Raw genomic sequence first — 22,157 nt, 5'->3', positions numbered from 1 at the left:
GTTGTGATTAATATAAAAGTATACCAGACTTGGGACACATCAAAATGTATGTCAGTGCCCTTGTTTGAATACTGAAGGGCTTCAGGGGACAAACTGAAGTTCTTGCCACTTTAAACAAAAACAGAAGTAGACTTCTGCTGTCAGTGGCTAATAAACATGGGTTCCAAGGAAATTTATGAAGAAGAATTCAACTTGTTTTCAATAACACATTCCCACAGTTATCTCTGGGGAGCATCCTGTTTATTTGTTCTTCTTTACATCCTTGAATTTCAAGGTAGAACCTCTTTCCCAAAACTTTGTCACAATTGTAGAGTTCTCCTACAATTACATAGCAAGAATGAAAATGGCACTGATGGATGTTGAAGCATTCTCTTTATTAACAGGTAGCAGAGAATACATAAAGAAGGTCAAGAACATTGCTCCCCCCCCTCACACTTTTTCCATTGTCATTTTTTTCAAATTTTTTTCCTTTTTATTGAATTTTATTCCATAAAAAAATTATTTATCTGCACAATAGCAAGATGTAGCCTGAGAATATAGCCTGCATGATTTTCCAGCCCATATATCATGAGCTCATGAATCACAATGCTTTTCTTTCCAAAAGGATATTATCCCACGTGCTTTGTTCACAATGGTAGATCTACACTAGGTACCTTCTCTAGAGGTTGGCACTGGAAAAGTCTAAATGTTTGTCTCAAAACTGTGGCAAATCTCATGTGACTGTAAAAGCTGATGCCTGATTCCCACATCATAGATGAAGTTAAGAATACTTAACTATGCATTGTGTTGTGATCTGACTCCCAAAACCTACTCTAGTGGCTGGCAGCTACACTGAATGATGGGGGTCTGTTCTGCTGACAACTGGGGAACAGGGATATGTTTACAAGCCCTTCCTGCCAGCAATCTGTAGTGTAACAGAAGCAGAATCTCTGTTGCAGCTGTAAGTAGAGGTTGGAAATGTCATCTTGCTGAGCCCTGATAGCCAGCAGGACAGATATGTTTCACAGTGCAGCTGCTGGCTGTTAAGGTAGAATTTGGGAAAGAGAAGCATTTATAACCATAGCACTAGTACCATGATTATAAATATGAATAGCAAACAGTTATGAATATGTAAGTCTGGCTTACACATTTACACACATCCATCTTAAAAATCAACTAATTTCAAGTTCCAGTTGAAACAGGTGTTGTTCCCCATCTCTATCCCTGATTGCACAGTGGTTAAATGCTTGTACTGTAGCCACACACTCACAAACCACAAGGTTGTGAGTTCAGTTCCACCCAGGGGCTCAAGATTGACTCAGCCTAGCATCCTTCCACAGTTGCTAAAATGAGTACCCAGTTTGTTGGGGGCAATTAGCTTACAGTTATAAACCACTTAGAGACTACTTAGTGCAGTATGAAGCCGTATATAAATAAAGCTGCTGTTGCTATTGCTATCCTTTAGATAAAGGGATTGAGTGTCCTTGCCACCTGTCAAGTAATCTGGATTCTGTCTGGGTTACCTTTACCAGCTACTGATCCCCTGAGTACCCAACTCATGATGCTGGTTAAACCATATAGGTCAATAACATTTAGGCTCCCTTAAATATTGGAATCTCGGGATATTTATATGGGAGATGAGCAGGCTCTGCGGTATTATTAGGTTATTTATTGCAAGTATTCATAGATATATATACACAAGAGACAGACAACATCTTGGCACTTAGCTTCATCACATCACATTACATGGAATGCATTTTCAATTTATTACATCATATTATATGGCTATCACGATGTTATACTTTCATAAGAAGGTTTCTGTATTCAGCTCTTTAACTAACTTTGTAAAAATTATCACCTGTAAGAACATGACTTTCTAAAGCATTTAACATAACCTATTATCCATCATGATCATCAGGTACTCAACACTTTCCATAGTTTCCCATAGTATCTACTAGACCTTTCATTAAGACTTTTACATGTTTAGTATTCTGCCCGTTGTATCATATTCATAACCATCTTAATAATATATCTTAGCCTATAATCCATTTGTTCTCATCTGTTTGTGTAACTAAACACGTGACAGGCTTCTCGGGAAACAAAGGCATTCAAGGTTTGATCTCTTTAAGCATTATTAACTCTTAACTGAAATAATAGCACATAAATGTATATCCATTCTTAACCAATCCTTAACACTGTCAGCATTTTCAGTGTTTTAGGGTAGCATATCAGGACAAGTTATAGGACTATCAGGAAAGTCACTGCTGTTTATCAAACAGCATATTCATGCATTGAAAGTGGCAGAACAGCCTAATTTTGGGCTCTATCTTAAATCTTTTATTCTCTCCTGAGGCCCACTCAGTTCATCAGTTTATCCGATGTCCAATCAAAATGGTGATTTTAAAAAAAATCCACCTGGCATGCACCTTAAAAGTATGTTCTCCTCCTCTGTCATCTAGTGTAGGCTAGTGCCATAGCAGGGTTAATTCATGGTCAGCTTCTTTTATCTTGATTCACATTCCACTGCGTATCTGGCAGCTTTCCCAGATCAAAACCTAAACCAGATTTTTATTGATACATCACGAAAAGAAGACAGAAACTTTCACAGATTGAATTGCCTATATGAGTTCTTATGCTCTATATTCTTTACTCTGTAGGTGATACCTGGTTATATTCTATATTTTAATGTTATACGAGCAGGCTGCAAAGTTGAAAATAGGATAATCTGTCCAGTAACAAAATTCCATCACCAGTAAAAACTCAGAACCTTCAGATGTGTTGCTTCTACATTTTCAATAGAATTGCTTCCTTCCTAGTGGGGAAAATTCTATCAAATGTCTCCTTTATTTTTATGGATGGAGATGATGACAGGTTGAGCATGCTGATTTTACAGCTACATGGATCATATCTCCACCTGGAAAAAAAATGTTCTTACTAAAACTATGGAGTCAGACAGACAGGGGGCTGGGACCAGCCTCTGGCCACTCCACCTGTGATCAGGCCCTGATCGGCCCAGGACCACAGCAACTGGTTGCCACAGTCCCAAAGCCATCCATAGACATGGTCCTGAGTGACCGCCGGCATGGAGTGGCTTTTTGCCGCTCCTATTCTGGCCAGCTTCCGGCCTCTTTAGGCAGCCTCAGAGCAGCTTCTGGCCACACTGGAGGCAGGCATTGTTTGTATACCATGCCCCCAAAGTGGCCAGGAGCCTCTATATTGGCCCCATCTGTTTCAGGCCTATATTTTACAATATTTCTTCCCAGCTGAAAGATATTATCATTTTAAATTATTTTTCCCCAAAAAGAAAAAAAATCTGACTTATCAATTGAATGGAATTTATTGAATGCAATAGACTGAATATATGTGAGAAGAACACAAACTGTATTCATCTCACAAACCACTCAACATTTCTGAGTGGAAAAAATATTACAGATGCCAAGAAAAAAGAAGAATTGTTCAAGCATGTCTAATGAGAAAAAAATTGCATTTTTGGTTTGAATTCAAAGGCCTAGTACAGACTGGTGCTTTGCATACCTGGGGCCAAAAGTAGGGCTCGGGAAAGCAGAGCGTCTGCATGCTCCTGAGCCCTCCCATGCGCTGTGGTTGCCATCTTGGTGCGCCACTGTTTATACGGTGTGTGCAACAATTACATGCCTCACGCGCCATGTCCAAATGGCGCTGCACAAGAGGGAGTCACAGTGCAGCTGCAGGGCACTTATGGTGCCTCAGCAGCAGCAGAGAAAGGAACCGTGTTTCATGGCTCCTTTCCCCCAGTGAATCGTTGCTGACCTGTTTGGTTGGAGTGGCCACAATCTGGGGGAGAAAGGGGCAGTCTCTGTCCACCCCTTTCTCCCAATCTGTAGAGGCCCTTGCTTTTGGCTTAACAAAGCCTGAGTCAGTCTTAGTTCCTATTTCAGCTTGGCAGTACTTCTGAAATTGAAAGAGGACAATATGTAAAAGTCCTTGTATCTGTGACTTAGATATCAGAGAGGATTACCATGAAGATCAATTTCTGTAGTATGATTATCGTGTATGATTTATGATCAGCAAGGCAGAGTGCTACAAGGGAAATAAGAATGTATCACCTAGAGAAACTTGCTTTGAAATGAATTACTTGTTAAGATTTTAAATGTATGGTTCACTAGATGTCATGCCAGCAAAGGTCATGAACCATAAAAATGTCCACAACGTATGAACAAATTTTGTAATAAACTCAACACATGTTCACCGAAGTGGATTAGAATTTTAAAACTGAAAAGAAGCTGTCCAGTCTTTCAATGATTTAAATGATCTTAAATTATTCATTTTAACATAACTGAATTTATTCACATTTCATTGTAGAAGCATCTCCATTTGTGTCTCAAATCCACATGAGCAATCTCCCATTCTGAGTGGACTAGAATGTATAACAGAAAATTTATTTTCAGCAAAATTATTCTCACTCAGTATGGTTTTTTTTTCTATTCAGTTATGGGTTTTTAAAAACCTATTTAAAAAACAAAGAGAAATGAGAATTGGGAAGATAAAATATAGTCTAAATTACATTATAATAATTTAGACCAACACTGTATGACAAAATATGCAGATATATAGTTCATAATTTGCAAAATTCTCAAATTGCATAAAAAGGAAAATTATTAAATTATATTCTGACTTTCCTGTCCAAGAAATCTCCATATAGCTGACCTATAGCTGATGGTGCTCTATTTGTTTATGTCTTGATTTTGGGGGTGGTTTTATTGAATTTTGGTATATTATGTTATATTAGAATTACGGTCATGTGTTTTGTTTGGGTTGACCAATGCATTGGTCTCTTTGTGAAGAAAGATTTAATGTAATATAGTTTATAATAGAGTGCAATAAATAGTAAGTCACAATTCAACATCTAAAGTTGAAGGCTTTCATGGCCGGCATACATAGTTTTTTGTGGGGTTTTCGGGCTATGTGGCCATGTTCCAGAAAAGTTTCTTCCTGGTGTTTCACTAGCATCTGTGGCTGGCATCTTCAGAGAATGCTTTGCCTGGAAAAAGTGGGTCTTTATATACTGTGTGAGCCTGGGAATGCAGGAGTGATTTGCATTTGTATTGTTCTGTGCTGATGGCTGTCCTCAAGCTGAGAGACTAATGCAAACATGGATTAATGTCTGCTAATTGGTGATCATTATCTGCTGGGAAAGCCCCTGACTCTGAATGGTTTCCCATATGCATTTGCTGAGTCCTTATTTTGCTGTTCCTCAGGACTGGTAGCCAAATTTTGTTCACTTTAAGGGTTTCTTCTTTCCGGTTGAAATTATCCAGATGTTTGTGGCTTTCAATGGCTTCCCTGTGTATCCTGACATGGTAGTGGTTGGCATGGTCCAGAACTTCAGTGTTTTCAAACAGTATTTTATGCCCAGGATGGTTTGTGGCATGTTCTGCTACTGCTGATTTTTCTGGCTGGCCCAGTCTGCAGTGTCTCTCATGTTCCTTGATTCTTGTTTGCACACTGCGTTTGGTGGTCCCTATGTAGACTTGTCCGCAGCTGCATGGTATGCAGTAAACTCCTGTGGCTGTGAGAGGGTCTCTCTGGTCTTTGGCTGAGCAAAGCATTTGCTGGATTTTCTTTGTCGGTTTGTAAACCATTTGAAGGTTATGCTTCCTCACCATTTTTAACATACATCAAAGGAGTCACAGACAGAATGGGCAAAGCCAGCTTTACCAGTAGGTCTGTTTCAGTCCTTAGCCTCAAAGGTGCTACAAGATCTCTCTACATACTTCTTGAAACAATTGTGTTAAACAAGTGTTATATTTTGTTTAAAATGCCAAATCCCGGCATCAGTAGTCCATTATTTTAAAGGTACCACTCAGTTTCTTACATATTTCCAGGATGTTGTACCATACTCATATACAAATACATTTTCTTGGTTTTTTTTACATGTAATAAATAAAGAAAGCATTTAAAGAAAAGGGCCTCATGGTACCTGAAACACAATGAGTCAGACATTTTGAGCAGATCAACTAATTGTAAGCAGATTATTTGTAGTGCATTTAACAAGAAATGTAGTATGATGTGCTTGCCTTTCATTGCACTGTTGAATTGCATCCAGTACATTGTGCATGAAGTCTACTTGTGCAAGGGGGATTTGCCATTATTTTCCTTGGCCTCCTTTGCTCCCTGAAAAGCATTCTTGAGAAGGATCCCCTCCCCAAAATCTAGGACATGGTGTCTGGGAATCAACTCCCACTTGTTCAAGGCCTGATATTTGACCATCTACCCAACACATCACAGCCACCAGCTTTCTTGAAGATCCTCAGACAACCAGAGGACATTCAGGGGGCTGCAGAGAGGGGTGAAAGGCATGGGAAGTCTATTAACATAACCCTGAATGCAACCAGGTGTCTCTCAGTGAAGCATTCAATTTTGGTGTGGCGGACAGGTCTTTGCTTAAGTAAGAGTAACTTTAAAATGGTAACTTTAAAATAATGGACTACTTATGTCAGGATTTGGCATTTTTGCTTAAGTAGGAGAGCTTGGGCTACTGCCAATGGGAGGTTTAAAGTTGCTGTTTTCTCAGGTGACCATAATAACAAGAAAGAGGGTCAAGTTAGGTCCCTACTGAATTGTTTTCTTCCAGACTGCGAAGCATTTAATGTGTGCCATGGCGACTACTCAAGTGAATGGATTCCTGTAACTTGAGGCTACCTCCCCATTCCTGAATATGTCAGTCATTAGCATTTTATTTATTTATTTTAAATTCAGGGGCATTCCTATTGCAGTTTGAGAATGGTCCCTCCTCAAGCATTTATTCTGACCGCCTTTTGGCAAGGCAGATGGTATAATCATTGACAGCTGCAAAGAGGCTGGCGATCATTAAAAAGAACTCTAAATACAGGCTTCCAGGCAATTCCTGGAAATTGAAGCATAAATAGAAGGAATAAGAGAACATTGGCCTTCAAAATGACTGAACAGCTTATCCATATTTCATGCCTTAACCTGATTTGAGCCTTTATAGCAGATACTTGCTTTAAAAAGCCTTCTTGCTTGGGAACAAAAAGAAAAGATGGTGAACATGATCCAGTGATCATTGCATCCTCCCTATTCCTTTCCTATATTGCTCCATATGGAAAGGTTTTCTCCTGTAAATGGAGCCTTTTGCCTTGCACAGGATACAAGGTGGTCATTTATGAGACATTTAGGCAGAGCTTAGTATGTCTGGTCTTTCTAAAATTGTTTTCCGGTGTGATGTAGATACCGTAAAACCATGAAAACTAATACTGCTAATCGTGCCAACAATATGTGGCAAATATCAGTTTTTGTATATATGTGTTGGGTTTATGTGTGTGAGGGGGGAGGGAGGGAGGGAGGGAGGGAGGGAGAGAAGAAGGGAGCGGAAGAATGACACATACATTAGCACTAAAACGAGAAATAAGATCAGCCTTTCTCCTCATGTGCCACTGTCCTAATTCTGGTTTGGGTCCCCTTTCCCATTCTATAATTACAGCATTATATTCACTTTAATAGCCATGGTCCCATACTATTGAATTCTGAGATTTGCAGTTTGGAGAGGGATCTTTAGAATTCTCAACCAGAGAGTTCTGATGCCTTCCCAAGTTACAAACAGGGGGATCCCATAGGATGCAGCCATAGCAGTTAAAGTAGAATCATAATGCTATAATTGTTTAGTGTGAAAGGGCCCCTGGTATTATTCTGAAGATGTAACAAGGAAAATGTTTACCTCTATGTAGAACACTCAGCGAGGCAGCACTTAAGTCCCCAACGTAGGCCTAGCTGGACTTTATGGCCCAGAGATACGAAGATGAGATCTCAGCTGTTGTTACAGAATGACATCTTGTTCAGGGCAGTCTTTTGTTAATGTCTATTTGCCTCCACAAAAAGAGGACACCCTCTGACAAAGGCAGATGTTTTACAAATCAAACCATCTTCCATTGCAGGCAAAAATGACTCAATTGCCAGAGGCTGAAAAAGAAAAGATTGCCGAACAAGTGGCTGACTTTAAGAAAGTCAAGAGCAGGCTTGATGCAGAGATTGAAATATGGGATGATACCAGCAACGACATCATCGTTTTGGCTAAACGGATGTGTGTGATTATGATGGAGATGACAGACTTCACAAGGTAATTATGCAGGAAATCCCCTCCCCTTCATAACAGCTAGAAGCAATTGTCACATTCAAAATGAAGAGACGCAAAAAAGGCTTTATAATGACAGGTGACAAGTAAGTGTCACAACAAATAGAACTGAAAATAGAAGCATTCTTTGAGAAATATTGAAATGTCAAAATGAATGTTTAAACTATTGTGCTGTGCTTGCCTGGGGAGAGGCAATGCAATGTTTATCTTGGTTCTCTTTGTTTTCCTTCTCTTTTGCTTGAAGCTATCCTCTCTGGATGATCCCTTTAGCTCTGTTAAACAGTGAAGTGACCTAATAGGAGTGAAGTCATGTGAAGTCTCATTTCATATGAAAATGTCTTGAATTTACCCAGCCTTGGTTCTTCATTGTGGACTTTGGGCTTGTCTGTAGTAGAAATTCATACCAATTTCATACTAGTTCAAGTGTCATGCCTTTCAAAGTAATCAAAGGATAGTGAAAATGGGAAATCTCTTACAACAGCTGGGAAGGGAACTTGCATATTAAAGCAATTTAAACTGTTTGAATAGACAAGCTCCTTGTGTAATCCTTGTGTTGTTGTTTTTTTCATTTCCATACCACACTGGGTTTTTTCAAAATGGTAATGTATCAGACTATATCTATGCAAACAACATAAACAATCACAGTACATCTAACAGCTATTTCTGCAAAATGAGATGTAACTGATATATGTCCCTTTGCTGATGGAATCCTCTTTGATTTAGTAGAGGCTTCCATTTGTGGAAAAGAAAGGGATAATTTGAAATTTTTCCCAGCCCATACAGCCTCCACTGTCTTCCTAAATCTGCTTTGTGGAAGCTTTCACTGAATCAAAGCATATACGGTAGGCCCTTGGTAACTGCTGGGATTTGTTTCCAAGACCTCCTGTGGATCCCAAAATCTGGGGATGCTCAAATCCTATTGTATACAATGGTGTAGAAAAATTGTGTTCCTTATATAAAATGGCAAAATCAAGGTTTACTTTTTGGATTTGGGTTTTTTTGGGGGGGGTATTTTCAAGCCATGATGCAATCTGTGGGTGCAGAATCTGTGGATATGGAGGGCTGACTGTAACTTTCTTTGCTCTTCAGTTATTATTTTTTAATATAAAAGTACCTTCGGAGCAGTAAAGCAAACTAAAACTGCTAACTGCCTCTTGGCTGAACATTCAGTCTGTTTAATGGCCTGTCACCTACCTAGGTATCACTTCAGTACACTGTGTGTTAAGGATGTGTCTTGGATTTCCTTAGTAACAGATAAGCATTAAGGCTATTGCAATCCCACTGACAAGCATGATGTGTTGTTGGCTAGGTGAGCAAACATTCTGACAGATGTGTAGCAGACTGAATAGTTTGTTTTTTTTTATACAGAAAGAAATTGGTCAACAAATTGCTTCCTTTCTAACTCTCTTCCCCTCTTGAGACAATGAAATCATCTACACAGTTTTCCCCCCAAATCCATGACAAGGATTTAAAAAAGACTGTAGGGTATCATTTTACATAGGCAAAAGGACTCCCAATATCCCCTTTCTAATTGGGAATTGTTAAGGATTTTGTTTCACTTCGTATTTTATAAGAGCTTGGTCAAATTCACACATTGTCTTCATATTTGGGATGGAAAAACACAGAAACAAGGTGTCACTTGACAAAAATGGCACAAAGAATGATGACATAAAACGGGACACAGCTTTATTGACTACAGTTGAAGGTTCTTGGCTCCAGCAAGGGTCCAGGTCAACCCACCTGTCTACTTGTGACAACCAACTCCTCCAGCCCACTTGCTGGGTTATCTGCTGGCAACTAACTAACCCAGCCTGCCTTCTGGGTCACTCCAGAGTGACAGATGTGGGATTACACATGGGCAGAAGCCCCTGTGTGGTTCTTATGAAAATTGAGCAGCTTGCTATGAGGTGGTACCAAAAATCCTGAGGAATCACATAGATGTGAACCAAAATAAATCACCATAATGATAAGCAGCAAAACATTGAGAGAGTGCAGGCAGAACTCAAAACTGGCCAACAGCATTGAAACCTTGTCAGAAAATACATCAGAGTGAAGCCTTCACTGAGCCCTTCTTTAGTTTTTCTTGTTAGTCCAACTGCACAAGTGGCAGAATTTTCTCACACTTCTCATTGCTCACACAAACCATATGGGCTTCCAGGAAGAGGAAGCCTCATAACACATGTTCCTCCAGGCTCCCCCTCATTGTGAGCTCGCAATGGTGCTCCTTCGTAAAGAGGGGGGATTATTGTGGTTTAAAACACTTGAAAGTGGGAGAATGAAATTAACATTGGTTATCTGAGCCCAGGGGATAGTGAACTTAACTTTTCAGTGTTGGGCACACTCTGGTGCCTCGTTCTAACCTCAGAACAAGCAACTTATGATGGTGGTAGTTGTGCCAGGTGACTCAATGAGATGACCATGCACACAGCCACCATGGCACAAGAACAGAGAGCTCTGGTTGTTTCCAGGAGACTCAGAGCAACAGGTATATTTTCAAAAACCATTTTAAGGCTGTTACACCCCAGTTTTGGCATGGAACATACTGAATGTCATCTGGGCTGCTCATACCAGAACTGTGGTTTGGGATGTGTTTTACCTGAACAGGATAAGGTCAGAACAGGAGGAAAATGGGCCTCTTGGCCTATGAAGACAGGGGCTGAGCGATGCCTCATCTTTTATATCTACATAGCACAACATGCTACTTCCTATGCTGCATTAACAGTACCTGTTGAATTTAGAACAAGTTCAAATTGAGGATAATTTTTAAAGAATGTGTGACAATTCACAAATTTCATATTTTGGATGGGTTGGGAAGCTTTCAAAAAACTGAATGCACAAGAAAGCAAAACTGTCCAGTTTCCCCATTCCTACCTAATGTTACTTTTTCTTCTTCTCAGATTTCAAGGGATCTTATAGTCCAGTCTCTTATATAATTTGGAAAGTTGCATCTGAAGCAGGATATCAGAAAAATTCCGTTACTGGAATCAGTTGGAGACAGGCCTGTAGCTCTTTGGATCATAACAAGTCTATCTGTCAGCTTTTATGAAATCTTTCTGATAAAAGGCAAATGTAATCACATAGTCCTAAGTGCCACTGCCTTTCCCTTTGATGCTGGGATGAAAAAAAGTGATAAAGAAAAAAATATCCTCCTATATTCCTTCTGAAACCTCCAAGGAAAGATCATTAAGTTGATTCTCTGACTGAACAATTTCATGCTGAATTTTCAGTTAACCCCAGGAGAATTACAAAGTCAAATGAAACTATATTCCTGAGATGTTACAGTATTCATCCTAAATCAGTATCCTGATTCCTATGCAAAAATGCCTCAGCTTTTCTAATGTGCAAATCTACTGCAATGACCCTACTATTTAATCAAAGCAAAACACAAACACTGCCCTTCTCTACCATCACATACAACATATGCAGTCTAGAAGAGAGATCCAAGTATGGGAAACCTTTCTCAAAAGAAAGGTTTGGCAGAGAGAGCCTTTGAACCTCTCTCTCATGGGTTGAACTACCTGTCAGTGGTAATGGAAATGAAATGGGATTGTGTTATAAGCAATGGTTTTAATTCAGTGGAAACACCCAGAGTGGAATTCTGCTCAGGATGCTGCAGTCAATGCACTGAAAAGCGGACCAATCTCCACCAATTATTTACTTGCCCCATAAACCCCACCACAACCTCTCAAAATGTTCACAAATCCAACCTTTCCAACCTCCTAGAAAAGGTTTCTGGGTGATGGTGATGGAGGGAATAGAAGGCAATAGGAAATGTGAAAGCCTGGCCAAAAATCTACTGGCCCAGAAGTCATCTGTACTTCCTGACTGTAATAGACATATTCCATATGCAAGCCATGGTTTCCCAATTTGTAGCATTGCAGTAACTTAAAACTTTATTTGTTCCTTTGGTAATATACTTCAGACATCAAAAAGAAAAGAAAAGAAAAAGAGAGCATGGAAAGATGCCAAGGGAAGGAACACACAGCAAATATGTGCTCTAAGTGTGATTTATTTTCAGTGTCTCTTTCTTCCAGAAATGCTAGAAATTTTGACAATAAAGTAAACTTTCCAGGGGAAGCCAAAATTCTTATTCCACTGTTAAATACACTGGTTTTACCCTCAAATTACCGGCAAACAAATATTCTTCATTTTATAACCCAGTGTTTATTAGTCTCTCATCCCTGGGATTAATTAAATGCCTTGGGGTAAAAACTTTAAATTTCTGGTCTCTAGTTTATTTGCACAGATCCTTGCAGGTAGGGAGCCTCCAGATCAAACACAGCCAGTCAATCACTCAATAATACATAAGATCACACTTCTCTTTAGAAACCATGGATCAGAGCTAGACTAAATTATCTGAAATAACATCTCACTTAAATTGACAAGGCAACTTAGTGATGATGCTTATTCCACTGATGTCAGCAAGAACAAATTCCAACTTTGTATCATGTCATCTTGCAGTAAGTGCTACCCATACAATTAAGACTTCTACAAATAAGCCATACTTACAGAAGAGCCTGCATAAGATGCCAGTGATCACAAAGTTGATTTGGATGGTTTGGTAGTTTCCTGTGTATTGTGCAGTACATTGACAAGGATTTTTAATTCCCAATTATTTCACAGTGTCAGCAGGTATATCCACACTGCAGCACTATAGCAGTTTCATACCACTTCAGTCTGTGGCTCCATTCTATGGAATCCTGGGATTTATTTCTTTGGTGAAGTGCTTAGAATTTTCTAGTGCAGTTCACTGGACCATAGCACCATAGTTTTCGAGGAGAGATTTCTAAATACAGTACCCTAACAAACTACTAATCACGGGATTCCACAGGATGAAGGTATGGGAGTTAAAGTGATATCACAATTGGATTATCACAATTGGATTATTGTTTGGAAAGACTGTGAAATCAGTTTAGTTCTTGCACTCAGAACACATCCCTTAGCTCAGAGTTCCTTAATTCTAATGATATGGCTGGCGTCTTGGTAGTGACATATGCAGGTGTAATTGTGTACATTCTTTAGAATACTTGGCCACGAATAAAACTCCCATCTATCGAACTCTGCCCATGATGACTATTATGTGGATCATTCAGATTTTAATATGTAGTTTTTAATCTTATACTGTTTAATCTTGTTTTAAGGGGGCACTATGTATATATGGATGTATTTAAATTTGTTGAACGCTGCCTTGATTGCCTGGCAAAAAGCAGGATAGAAATAATATTTTTTATTATTTTGGCCATGGCAGTCAGCACCACCACCCACCACAGCAAAATCTCTGAGCCACCAACCTGTTTTTCTGACTGGGTGTTCCTTTGAACAGCCACTAAATGGCCAAGGGAAGATGAGGTACAAGGGGTATCTGGCCGGCCAATTCATTGCATTTGTGCAGCCATCCACAGGAAGACAAAGGAAGCCTCCTGGACCACCGTGTCTTCATTCAACTGTGAGAAAGGTATTTTGAATTCTCTTCCAGAGAGGGCTAGTGCCTGGCTACAAACCCCAAGATGTCACAATATGCAGTCATGTTGGTTAAAACAGAATCATAATTATAGCAATAGCATTTAGCATTTACATTACTATACCGCTTATTAGTGAGCTTAGCACTCACTAAGTGGTTTACAATCTGTAAGCCAATTGCCCCCAACAAGCTGGGCACTCATTTTACTGACCTACAAAAGGATAGGTCAGTCTTAGAACCTTGGGATCAAACTCACAACCTTGTGGCAGCAGTACTGGCATTTAACCACTGTGCCACCAGGGCTAATGATGACATGTGAAACGACTCCAGCATTCTCTTGATACAGTGGACAGTAAGTTGTGTGCGGAAAACCTACCAGCAAGACATGAATGGAACTGTACTTTCCATCTCATATTCCTCAGCAAATATTATCCAGGAGTACACTGGCTTTCATCCGAGACCCATCCTGAGTGGGTCTAACACCCATGAATTTATATGTTGGCTTTTAGTACTAACAGAGTTGTCAGACATCACTGTATCCTCTTTTAGTGAACTGCACATTTTAATATGTGTTGTGTGACATGAAAGTCATCGTTCATGTGAGGAGAGCAAAGGAAATTGTAATGAAGGAGACAGGAGTAGCTCATGCCCCTTTGTTTCATGTTTAGTCTATTTCCTTTCACATGATATGTGTGAGTGGGTGTATGTGGTGAAATGGTCTCTATGCATATGACAAATTAGAGCAAGGAACTGCATCTTCATAGCATGGCACATTTCTAATTAAATGGACACTTGTCAGTATGTGAACTTACTCTGAAAAATGCACAGTGGGAGCAAGCAAATTCAGTTGTATTAAAGTATATCAGAAATAGCTTTTCTGTATAAAGCTCACATTTTGGTACTTTGGGTTAACTTTAAACAAAACCCACAGCACAGCAATTCTCCCTTCTTGTCACATACTGTTTCCCACATACCACGGTTCACACATTAGATTGGCTATGTCATGCATTTCCTGCTTTTTAATATGCATATCGCAGCATATTGCCACATTTGCACTTGCACCAGTTGCAAACATTTGCACCATTGCCAAAATAAATAGGTTGTAATACCCATGAGCAGTGTTGTCCCCTCCCTTCTCATCCATAGGTAGTTCCTTACCAAATTACCACACCAGTTCCCCCTCTGTGCAACTATTTTCCATGTTCCCGCCACCATATTCACCTCATTGTGTGCAGGAAATCAAAATGGTTACTACTGAGGACAAACACAGCAACTTCTAAAGGATGTATCACTGGATATCCCAAAATATAACAACCCCCCTTCCAGTTGGTTCTTTTAAGTTATACCAAAAAGAAAGGGAGAGAGAGAGAGCAAAAAACAAACAAACCATCAAGTTTCCTACTTTTGATTTCTATTTATGACCTCATTTTAATGTGCATATCTGATTCAAATGATTTGTACGTAGTAAAGTAAACAAGTAAACAGAATGAGGAATTATTTGGTTTGTCTCCATGACAAACAGGGTTGTGCATGTAAATCTGCTTAGTTTAAGGTGTTTAAATATACTGACTTGACCTCAGCAACCAAACAGCCTTCTGCCACTGAGAATGTCAGGTGTTGTTGGGAGTTGTTTGGTGCCTTACCTATAAATCAAGCACATCAAGGGATCTTGTCAACACAGGGAACAGCCAATTAACAAAACGTCTAACCTTTCCTTCTTGTGCACCTTCTGTTCTCATTGCTAGGCAATGGACAAATTTAAATTTGCTTAGCTTTAAATATAATTACATTTGTGCATAACACATATATTTCCCTGAACCATGGAAAATATTTGTCCCAACATGGCTGAGAATAAAACACCAAGCTTCAAGCCCGAGCAGGAGTAGGGAGGGAATTCAATCTAAAAGTATCTCCTACTCCCCTGGGGTAAAATTATGCAGCATAAGTGAGATTATCTTGATAATGGACTGTTACTATGATGTACAGTGTTATAATTTGTAATGCTGACAAGAGTACACAATAATCTGATAGCCCCCTTTGCATTTAAGATGCTGGATACATTATTTTGGTAGTCTTGGTGCAGAGCAGCATTGGCAGTCACAGAAACCTATTCCTTCTTTAATTAGTCATTGTAAACACACTTTTATTTGATGGAATTTTCCTGCTTAGATGGCTCACAAGCAGCTGTCCATTACAACACTGTTCCTATAAATTTGATCATATGAAACAAAATGGGAATTATTTCACTTTTTGATATGGCCATTTCTTAGTGGAAGGTTTCACACAGGGACACAAACTGTTTAGTGTCCATCCTGCTTCTTACACTATATTAATTTGATAGGCCTGAATACCTCTGTTGTTATTGCTTCTTTAAATTGATCACATATGCATTTAGTATGTGTGCTCTAATCCTAGTGGAGTATTTCTTAAAAGAATATAGATACAAATAATGATGTAACAGTGTATAATTTATATTTGGTTGTCTTGAATACAAGAATTGTATGCTCTCTGCAGTGCTTCATGGAATTGTCTGTGATTATTAAATGTTCATCAGAGTTAATAATAAGAGTGACTGACTTTAATAATCTTCTTTACATCTTGTTTGAGCTCCTGGGGGAAATTTATAACTATACATTTAGGAGATGGTCTGGTCATAGAGTAAATTAATTTTTGACCAAAACTTCTGGGTTTTTTTCCCTTCTCTTACTGAATTTCCATTTCCAGGTTTGTTTTTATTTCATGAAAAAACATCCTCATGAGCAATGCTTCTAAATGCAGGCATTTTACTGCGCATGTTTTTCTCTGTGTTTTGCCATAATGGCAGCCTGAATTTTCCTATATACAATGCATTATGCCTTATGGCTTACTTGATCTAAAGTTTCAATTCATCCTGAGCATCTGGCTTCTTGCATTATATTATAGCCTGGGTCTGAGTCAGGAGTGGGGCTTTTGTCAATTGTTAAGAATGCTGAGGGTTGCAATTCAACAACACGTTAAAGGTGTGTTCAGTTTCCAACCTTAGGGGCTTAATTCCCTCCTAAGAAACTGTTGGTGTCTCTACACTGTAGAAATAATGCAGCTTGACACCACTTTACCTGCCATGGCTCCATCCTACAGAACCTGATTTGTAGTTTGGTGAGGCACCAGCACTCTTTGGCAAACACTTGTAATAATATAAATCCCAGAACTCCATAGAATAGAGTTACAGCATTTAAAATGGTGCCAAACTGTGTTGTATCTGTACTGTAGATGCACCCCTTTTAAAGCTCAGACTCTGTGGTATACCTATTCATTATGGGTGGTAGACCTATTCATTATGGATAAGTTATGGATAAAATCAATCTCAGTGTTATTAGAAGCAGAGATGAGAAATATGTTGTTGTCTTCATTACTGAAAGCCGCATCACCCCTCACCACAGGCAGCTAATGTGACTCACTGTCCAGTAGAAAATGGCTTCTCTGAGTGTGCTTGTGTTCATGTTTGTATTTAAGATTCAGAAAGAAAACTGCTGTGACTTAATGGTCAGCACCCACTCATTCTCCTGAGCTGGAATAGATGGACAAATCAGTTTTTGCACAACTGGGTAGACAAGATGCTATTCTACTGTGATTCCAAGGACTTTGATTTGAAAATGGGGATAGACCATGCCAGATGTGGATTATTTCATTGCATTCATTTCCCGTGCTGGAACACTTTTGCATTTGCTTTCATTTTCTTATTTCACGTACAGATGGCACTGCCAAGAATGTTTTCCCACTGTGGTTGAGATAGGTAAGGCTTATGTAATCTTTTTTAGACTTTATTATCTTGGTCTGACATTGTATAGATTACAAAAAGATAGTTCAGACTAGGAAAACATGTACTGTATTGTGCCTACAGTGGTTTTTACATGCTGGACAGATCCAGGTTCAGTGCCCAAGGGGTTTTGTATTGTTTTGTTTTAGTGACAGGTAATGTGCATTTTTCTTGTATATTCTACAATTTCTAACATGTTCTAGGAAGCTGTACCTATTTACCTTGCTCAAGAATATGCTGCTTGCAGTTATTGTGTGCTGAAAACAACCTTGCAAAATTATTAGCTATCTGCAATTGAAAGCAACCTTGGAAGCTCATCTGAGCTTTCTTTCCTCCTCTGTCTTTGAAACCTCCACAGGTGCATTGATCACACAGGAGAGAATATGGGGGAAAGCTCCTCCAGTGAAAGAAGAGGTATGGCAGTGGGTCAACAGACCAGTGGGTCAGAGAGGATAGCGCTTCTCTCCTTGTTTCTGTTGCTGCCATTCGTGCTGGTATGGCCTGGCAGTGGCTGCAAGTTTGTGAGTCTAGGCAAGAGGTTGAGGAACTGAAAAACCTGATAAGTGAACCAAAACAAAGGCTGCAGTAGAGACTGAAGATGATTCAGAGAGTCAGAGAGAGAGATGTTCTTTTACAATAAATCTGGAAATAAAACTCTGGAAATAATAGGAAGATTTGGATGGACTGGTACTGGGGCAACGTTGATGGGAACAGGCTGTTTCACAGGAGATTTTCTCATCTCTGGGATAAATGCTGGCAGGCAGCAAAACGTCTTCCTTTTTATATTTAATCCTTTCTGCTCCAGCCCCAGTTGAGGTTAAAAGTGGACTCTGTCAAAATGTTTTTAAATTGCCTAAAAGTCCCTGTCCTGTTCTCAGGGTCAAAGCAGATTTTGGCAGTGTATGTATGTAAAGAAGAGTAGGGAGTGAATTTCCCTGCTTTTGGTGTGAAAAAGCAAACAGGCACCTAAAATTTGTTTGTGGGAATACAACTTCCATATTCTGTCCCTTGTATAGTTAAGCTGTAACTTAGGAGATGTTCACAAATCTATAAAGCAGATATATTATATTTAGAATTGCAAATGTCAGGGGCATCAGTCTTTGGTTCTGACTTTTACCATCTAACATCTCTTCCTTGAACAGTTTTCTGGTGTCTGGCTTGGCCTGAGGGCACACATACCCTTATTGGCAGAAGCAGCTAGGCAGGATTAAATGTTCCTTATCCAGGTTCCCTAAGCAGGTGAGAAGGAATTCAATTCAATTAAACCTGTGAACATTATGTTCTATACAAGATGTGTATCTTCATTTCCAGCCTCAGCAGCATGTCCTCACCTTGTGCTGTTTATTTAAAAGGCATGTTCTGAATAACTGTGATTGATGCCTAAAGTGTCATGCTTTGTGGCTTCACCAAGGGGCCATCCCCACATCTTGAGATTGGGCCTCAAAATCACAAGACTTTAAAAACAATTGTAAAATGTTTTGACAAAGTCCACTTTTAACCTCAACTAGGGCTGGAACAGAAAGGATTAATATCTTTTTGACCTGGGAACACTAGCTAGGTTAGAAATTTTAAAATACACAAATAATGCAATTCTGACACCCTCTGCTCCTTCTTTCTCTGTCTGCTATGGGAAAGACAGATCAGAAATTATTGCTACAATGGATGTTGAAAACTGAGCCACATGAAATTGGAACAAGAGTGTCACATGTTTCTTGGATCCATACCTGTATTCTAAACCATGTTGTGCTGATGCTCACACAGCACATGCATGAATGATGCTTTCAGAATCCATAACTGAGAGCATAAATCCAATTTTTCTCACCCCTGACAAAATGCATTTGAACTTCAAGAATCGTGGAGCAGCTTATGATCCTGGATATTATCTCTTCTTGGGTAAAAGGCTGGAAAAACTGGTAAATATATTTTGAGGAGAAATGTTTCATTATAGTCTTTTCCAGATACATCGGTATATAAACAAGTAACTACTATTTTTAGGTTCTTCTTTGTACTGAAAATAGAGGAGTTCTTCACCCTGAACAAATAGAGATTCTTAAGATTCTGAATAAAAAAGCTGGCTCTTCAGCCAGAAGCCCTAAAAGTTTTAATGATGTAAAGGTATGGCTGGTTAGCCTTACAGTACAGCTTGCTGTAGAGGTAAGATTTTAAAAAGTTCTCTTCAAGTGTAAGTCCAGCCTAAGGGGAGACAGATGCATCAGTAGGTTTGGTACCAGAAATAAAAATATTTAGAAGCATAGAAAATGTCACCCTTTGAATGTGTTTGCCATTTTGAATGCAATAGCAGTATTTTCCCCTTTGAGGTCACTTTGCCTGTTTGGGCTGGAAATGTATACTGCTAAAGAGCAACATAACATGGTCTACATGACCTCCATGATCTCCATTTCTCAGTGTTCTGAAGGACAAATTTCCATGGGTGAGATAGAAACTATCTCTGGTGAACAGGCTATTGGATCACCATTACTTGTGAAATCATATCAAATTGGAATTCATGAATATATATTAAAAAGTATTTCTAAGAAAATGTTGTTGTTGTTGTATGCCTTCAAGTTATTTCTGACTTACGGAGGCCCTAAAGCGAACCTATCATACAGTTTTCTTGGCAGAATTTGTTCATAAGGGGTTTGCCATTGCCTTTCCCTGAGACTGAGAGTATGTGGTTTTCCCAAGGTCACACTGTGGGTTTCATGGCCAAGCTGGGAATCAGAGTTGTAGTCCAACACTCAAACCATTATGCCACACTGCCTCACTAACCAAACAAACCATATATATTTAACTTTGAATGCATATCATGCAGCCACTGAGAAAGACCTCGGTAATACGAAAAATACTTACAAATTTTCTCATCCTCAATGGCAAAAGCTATTTCAACATCTTAAGATAATGGTCAATCACTGTAAGGGTTTTTTTTTTGGGGGGGGGGGTTTGAGACTTTTTTGCAGAAAAAAATTGTGCAAACACTTGGTTTTTATTTTTTAAAAAAAGCCTTGAGGTTTGTGCAGAAAACATTAGCCAAGAAAGTTGGATATTTTAGTCATAATCCAATAATCGTTTATTATTATTATTATTATTATTATTATTATTATTATTATTTTAGTGTGAGCTTTTGTGGACATAAAAAACCTACAATCCAAATAATATAAACACATATGGTTATGTAAATATATAAAAATTAAACGTAATACATAAATTCAAAATATGATGTTTCCTTATCCAAAAGAGGAATATATACTTGGGGATGAAATGTCTTCTTAAGGCCTCATTCTCACTACATTTTAAACCAGTTCACAAATCAGTTTGAAGCAGTTTAAGTGACCCTGGTTTGCACTTGAACCAAATCACTGAAGCAATTCAGAGAGTGGCCCCATGTGCTAGACCCATTTAACCCACGTCTTTTTGATGCTAATTTTTTTATTCAGTCCTGAGGGGCGTTAAATGTTCTGGTCAGAAGTTTTCTGACTGAGGAAAATGGCACCCCTCAGCACTGAACGGGGACGGCTTGGCGCCAGGGGGACAGAACGGGGCCTTTTGGAGGACGCTTTGGTGTGCGATAAAATCCATTTTTGACTGGTCGCACATGCACACATGAGCATCCCCGTACCCATAATGGGGGGAAAACAGGTGCAATAAAGTTCTATGTTTGCATCCTCTTCATGATTTTGCCTGCCCCTTTTCTTTGAATGCCTAAAGGATATTTCTAAAGGTTCAAGGGACCTTTAAATTGCAGCAATACTAGAAATTGAGGAACTGAAAGAAAATTTCTGGCAGAATTTATATTTGCAGTGCAGTATGTTCATATCTCACCCCACTCTCACATGCTTATACCTCTGAGTTTTCCTGTTCTGGTGACTATTGCAAGGTAGCCTGCAGACTTGACAAGTTGGCTGCTTTTCATAGGTCAAGTATAGCACAGAGCCAGGCTCTTAAGTCATGTCTCATGCAGAGGAGACCATTGTTTTGATTAGATTTTCTTTCCAGTGCTGAAAAGGCAATTAGAAATGCCAGAAAGGAGATAGGGAAAAAGTGAACTGTACAATATCAGCCTTTTCCAAAGCAAATATATATTCAAATGTATTTTCAGGTTCAGATGAGTTTGCTTCATTTAATTTTTTTGGTGTAATTTTTACAAAATACAATAATATTACCTTTTTTTTTTAAAGGAAGCTATTCAAACATTTTGATGAATGTATTCTCTATTTTGTGCATTTAGACCTAGATTCTGACAGGGGCATTGTACACTTACCTCAGTTTTTTTTAAAAGCACCCGGATGTGAGTGAAAAATATTGCTGGAGGCAATTGAAATAGGATGACATTGCTGTGTGTATATATTCCTTCCCCAGTGTTCATCTTCACATCAAAGCATCTGGATGACTGAAGTTATATTTGGATTTCAAAGGAGTGGCCTTGAATGCCTTTGCAGTGGCTGTGTGGGGTGACCCTCTGCAGGATTTCTTTTCCTGGCTGCACATGGGTCACAGTTGTTAGGCAGAGCTCCAATGACTGAGGTAGCAAGACATACTGCTGTCCCATCCAGAGAGATGTCATGACAACCCTTCTTTCAAGATCCCTAAGAACCCATCAAGGTTGAACTTATTATTTTCTTCATAGGATTGGCCATGAAGCCCTAAAATGTCCAAGATCATCTCAGGGAGTTAGACCGAAGGGAATGAGGCAAAGAGAACTTGGAGTTAAAACTTGGAGAGCCATACAAAATGATTTCCACAGCTGGAGAGATAAGCAGTTGGTAAAATAACAAAACAGCTGACCTTTTTGGCTG

General features: G+C 39.1%; 1 protein-coding gene across 4 annotated transcripts in view; it reads left to right on the top strand.

Annotated features, from left to right (window-relative positions):
- Nucleotides 1–22,157, top strand: part of CTNNA3 (catenin alpha 3) — a 1,027,502-nt gene that overhangs the window by 929,049 nt on the left and 76,296 nt on the right. For 2 of the 4 annotated variants that reach the window (XM_042459353.1, XM_042459352.1), the window contains one exon: nucleotides 7,911–8,092. In XM_042459353.1, coding sequence (XP_042315287.1) covers nucleotides 7,911–8,092 — 182 coding nt within the window. Of the gene's footprint in view, nucleotides 1–7,910; nucleotides 8,093–8,351; nucleotides 8,437–11,004; nucleotides 11,348–22,157 lie in introns of those variants that run through there. The other 2 variants (XM_042459355.1, XM_042459354.1) reach the window with 2 other exon arrangements.

This window comes from Sceloporus undulatus, chromosome 3 (genome assembly GCF_019175285.1).
Source record: "Sceloporus undulatus isolate JIND9_A2432 ecotype Alabama chromosome 3, SceUnd_v1.1, whole genome shotgun sequence".
NCBI classification, from domain to species: domain Eukaryota; kingdom Metazoa; phylum Chordata; class Lepidosauria; order Squamata; family Phrynosomatidae; genus Sceloporus; species Sceloporus undulatus.
Note: the sequence above shows the minus strand (reverse complement) of the source record. Positions and strands in the feature narration are given on the sequence as shown.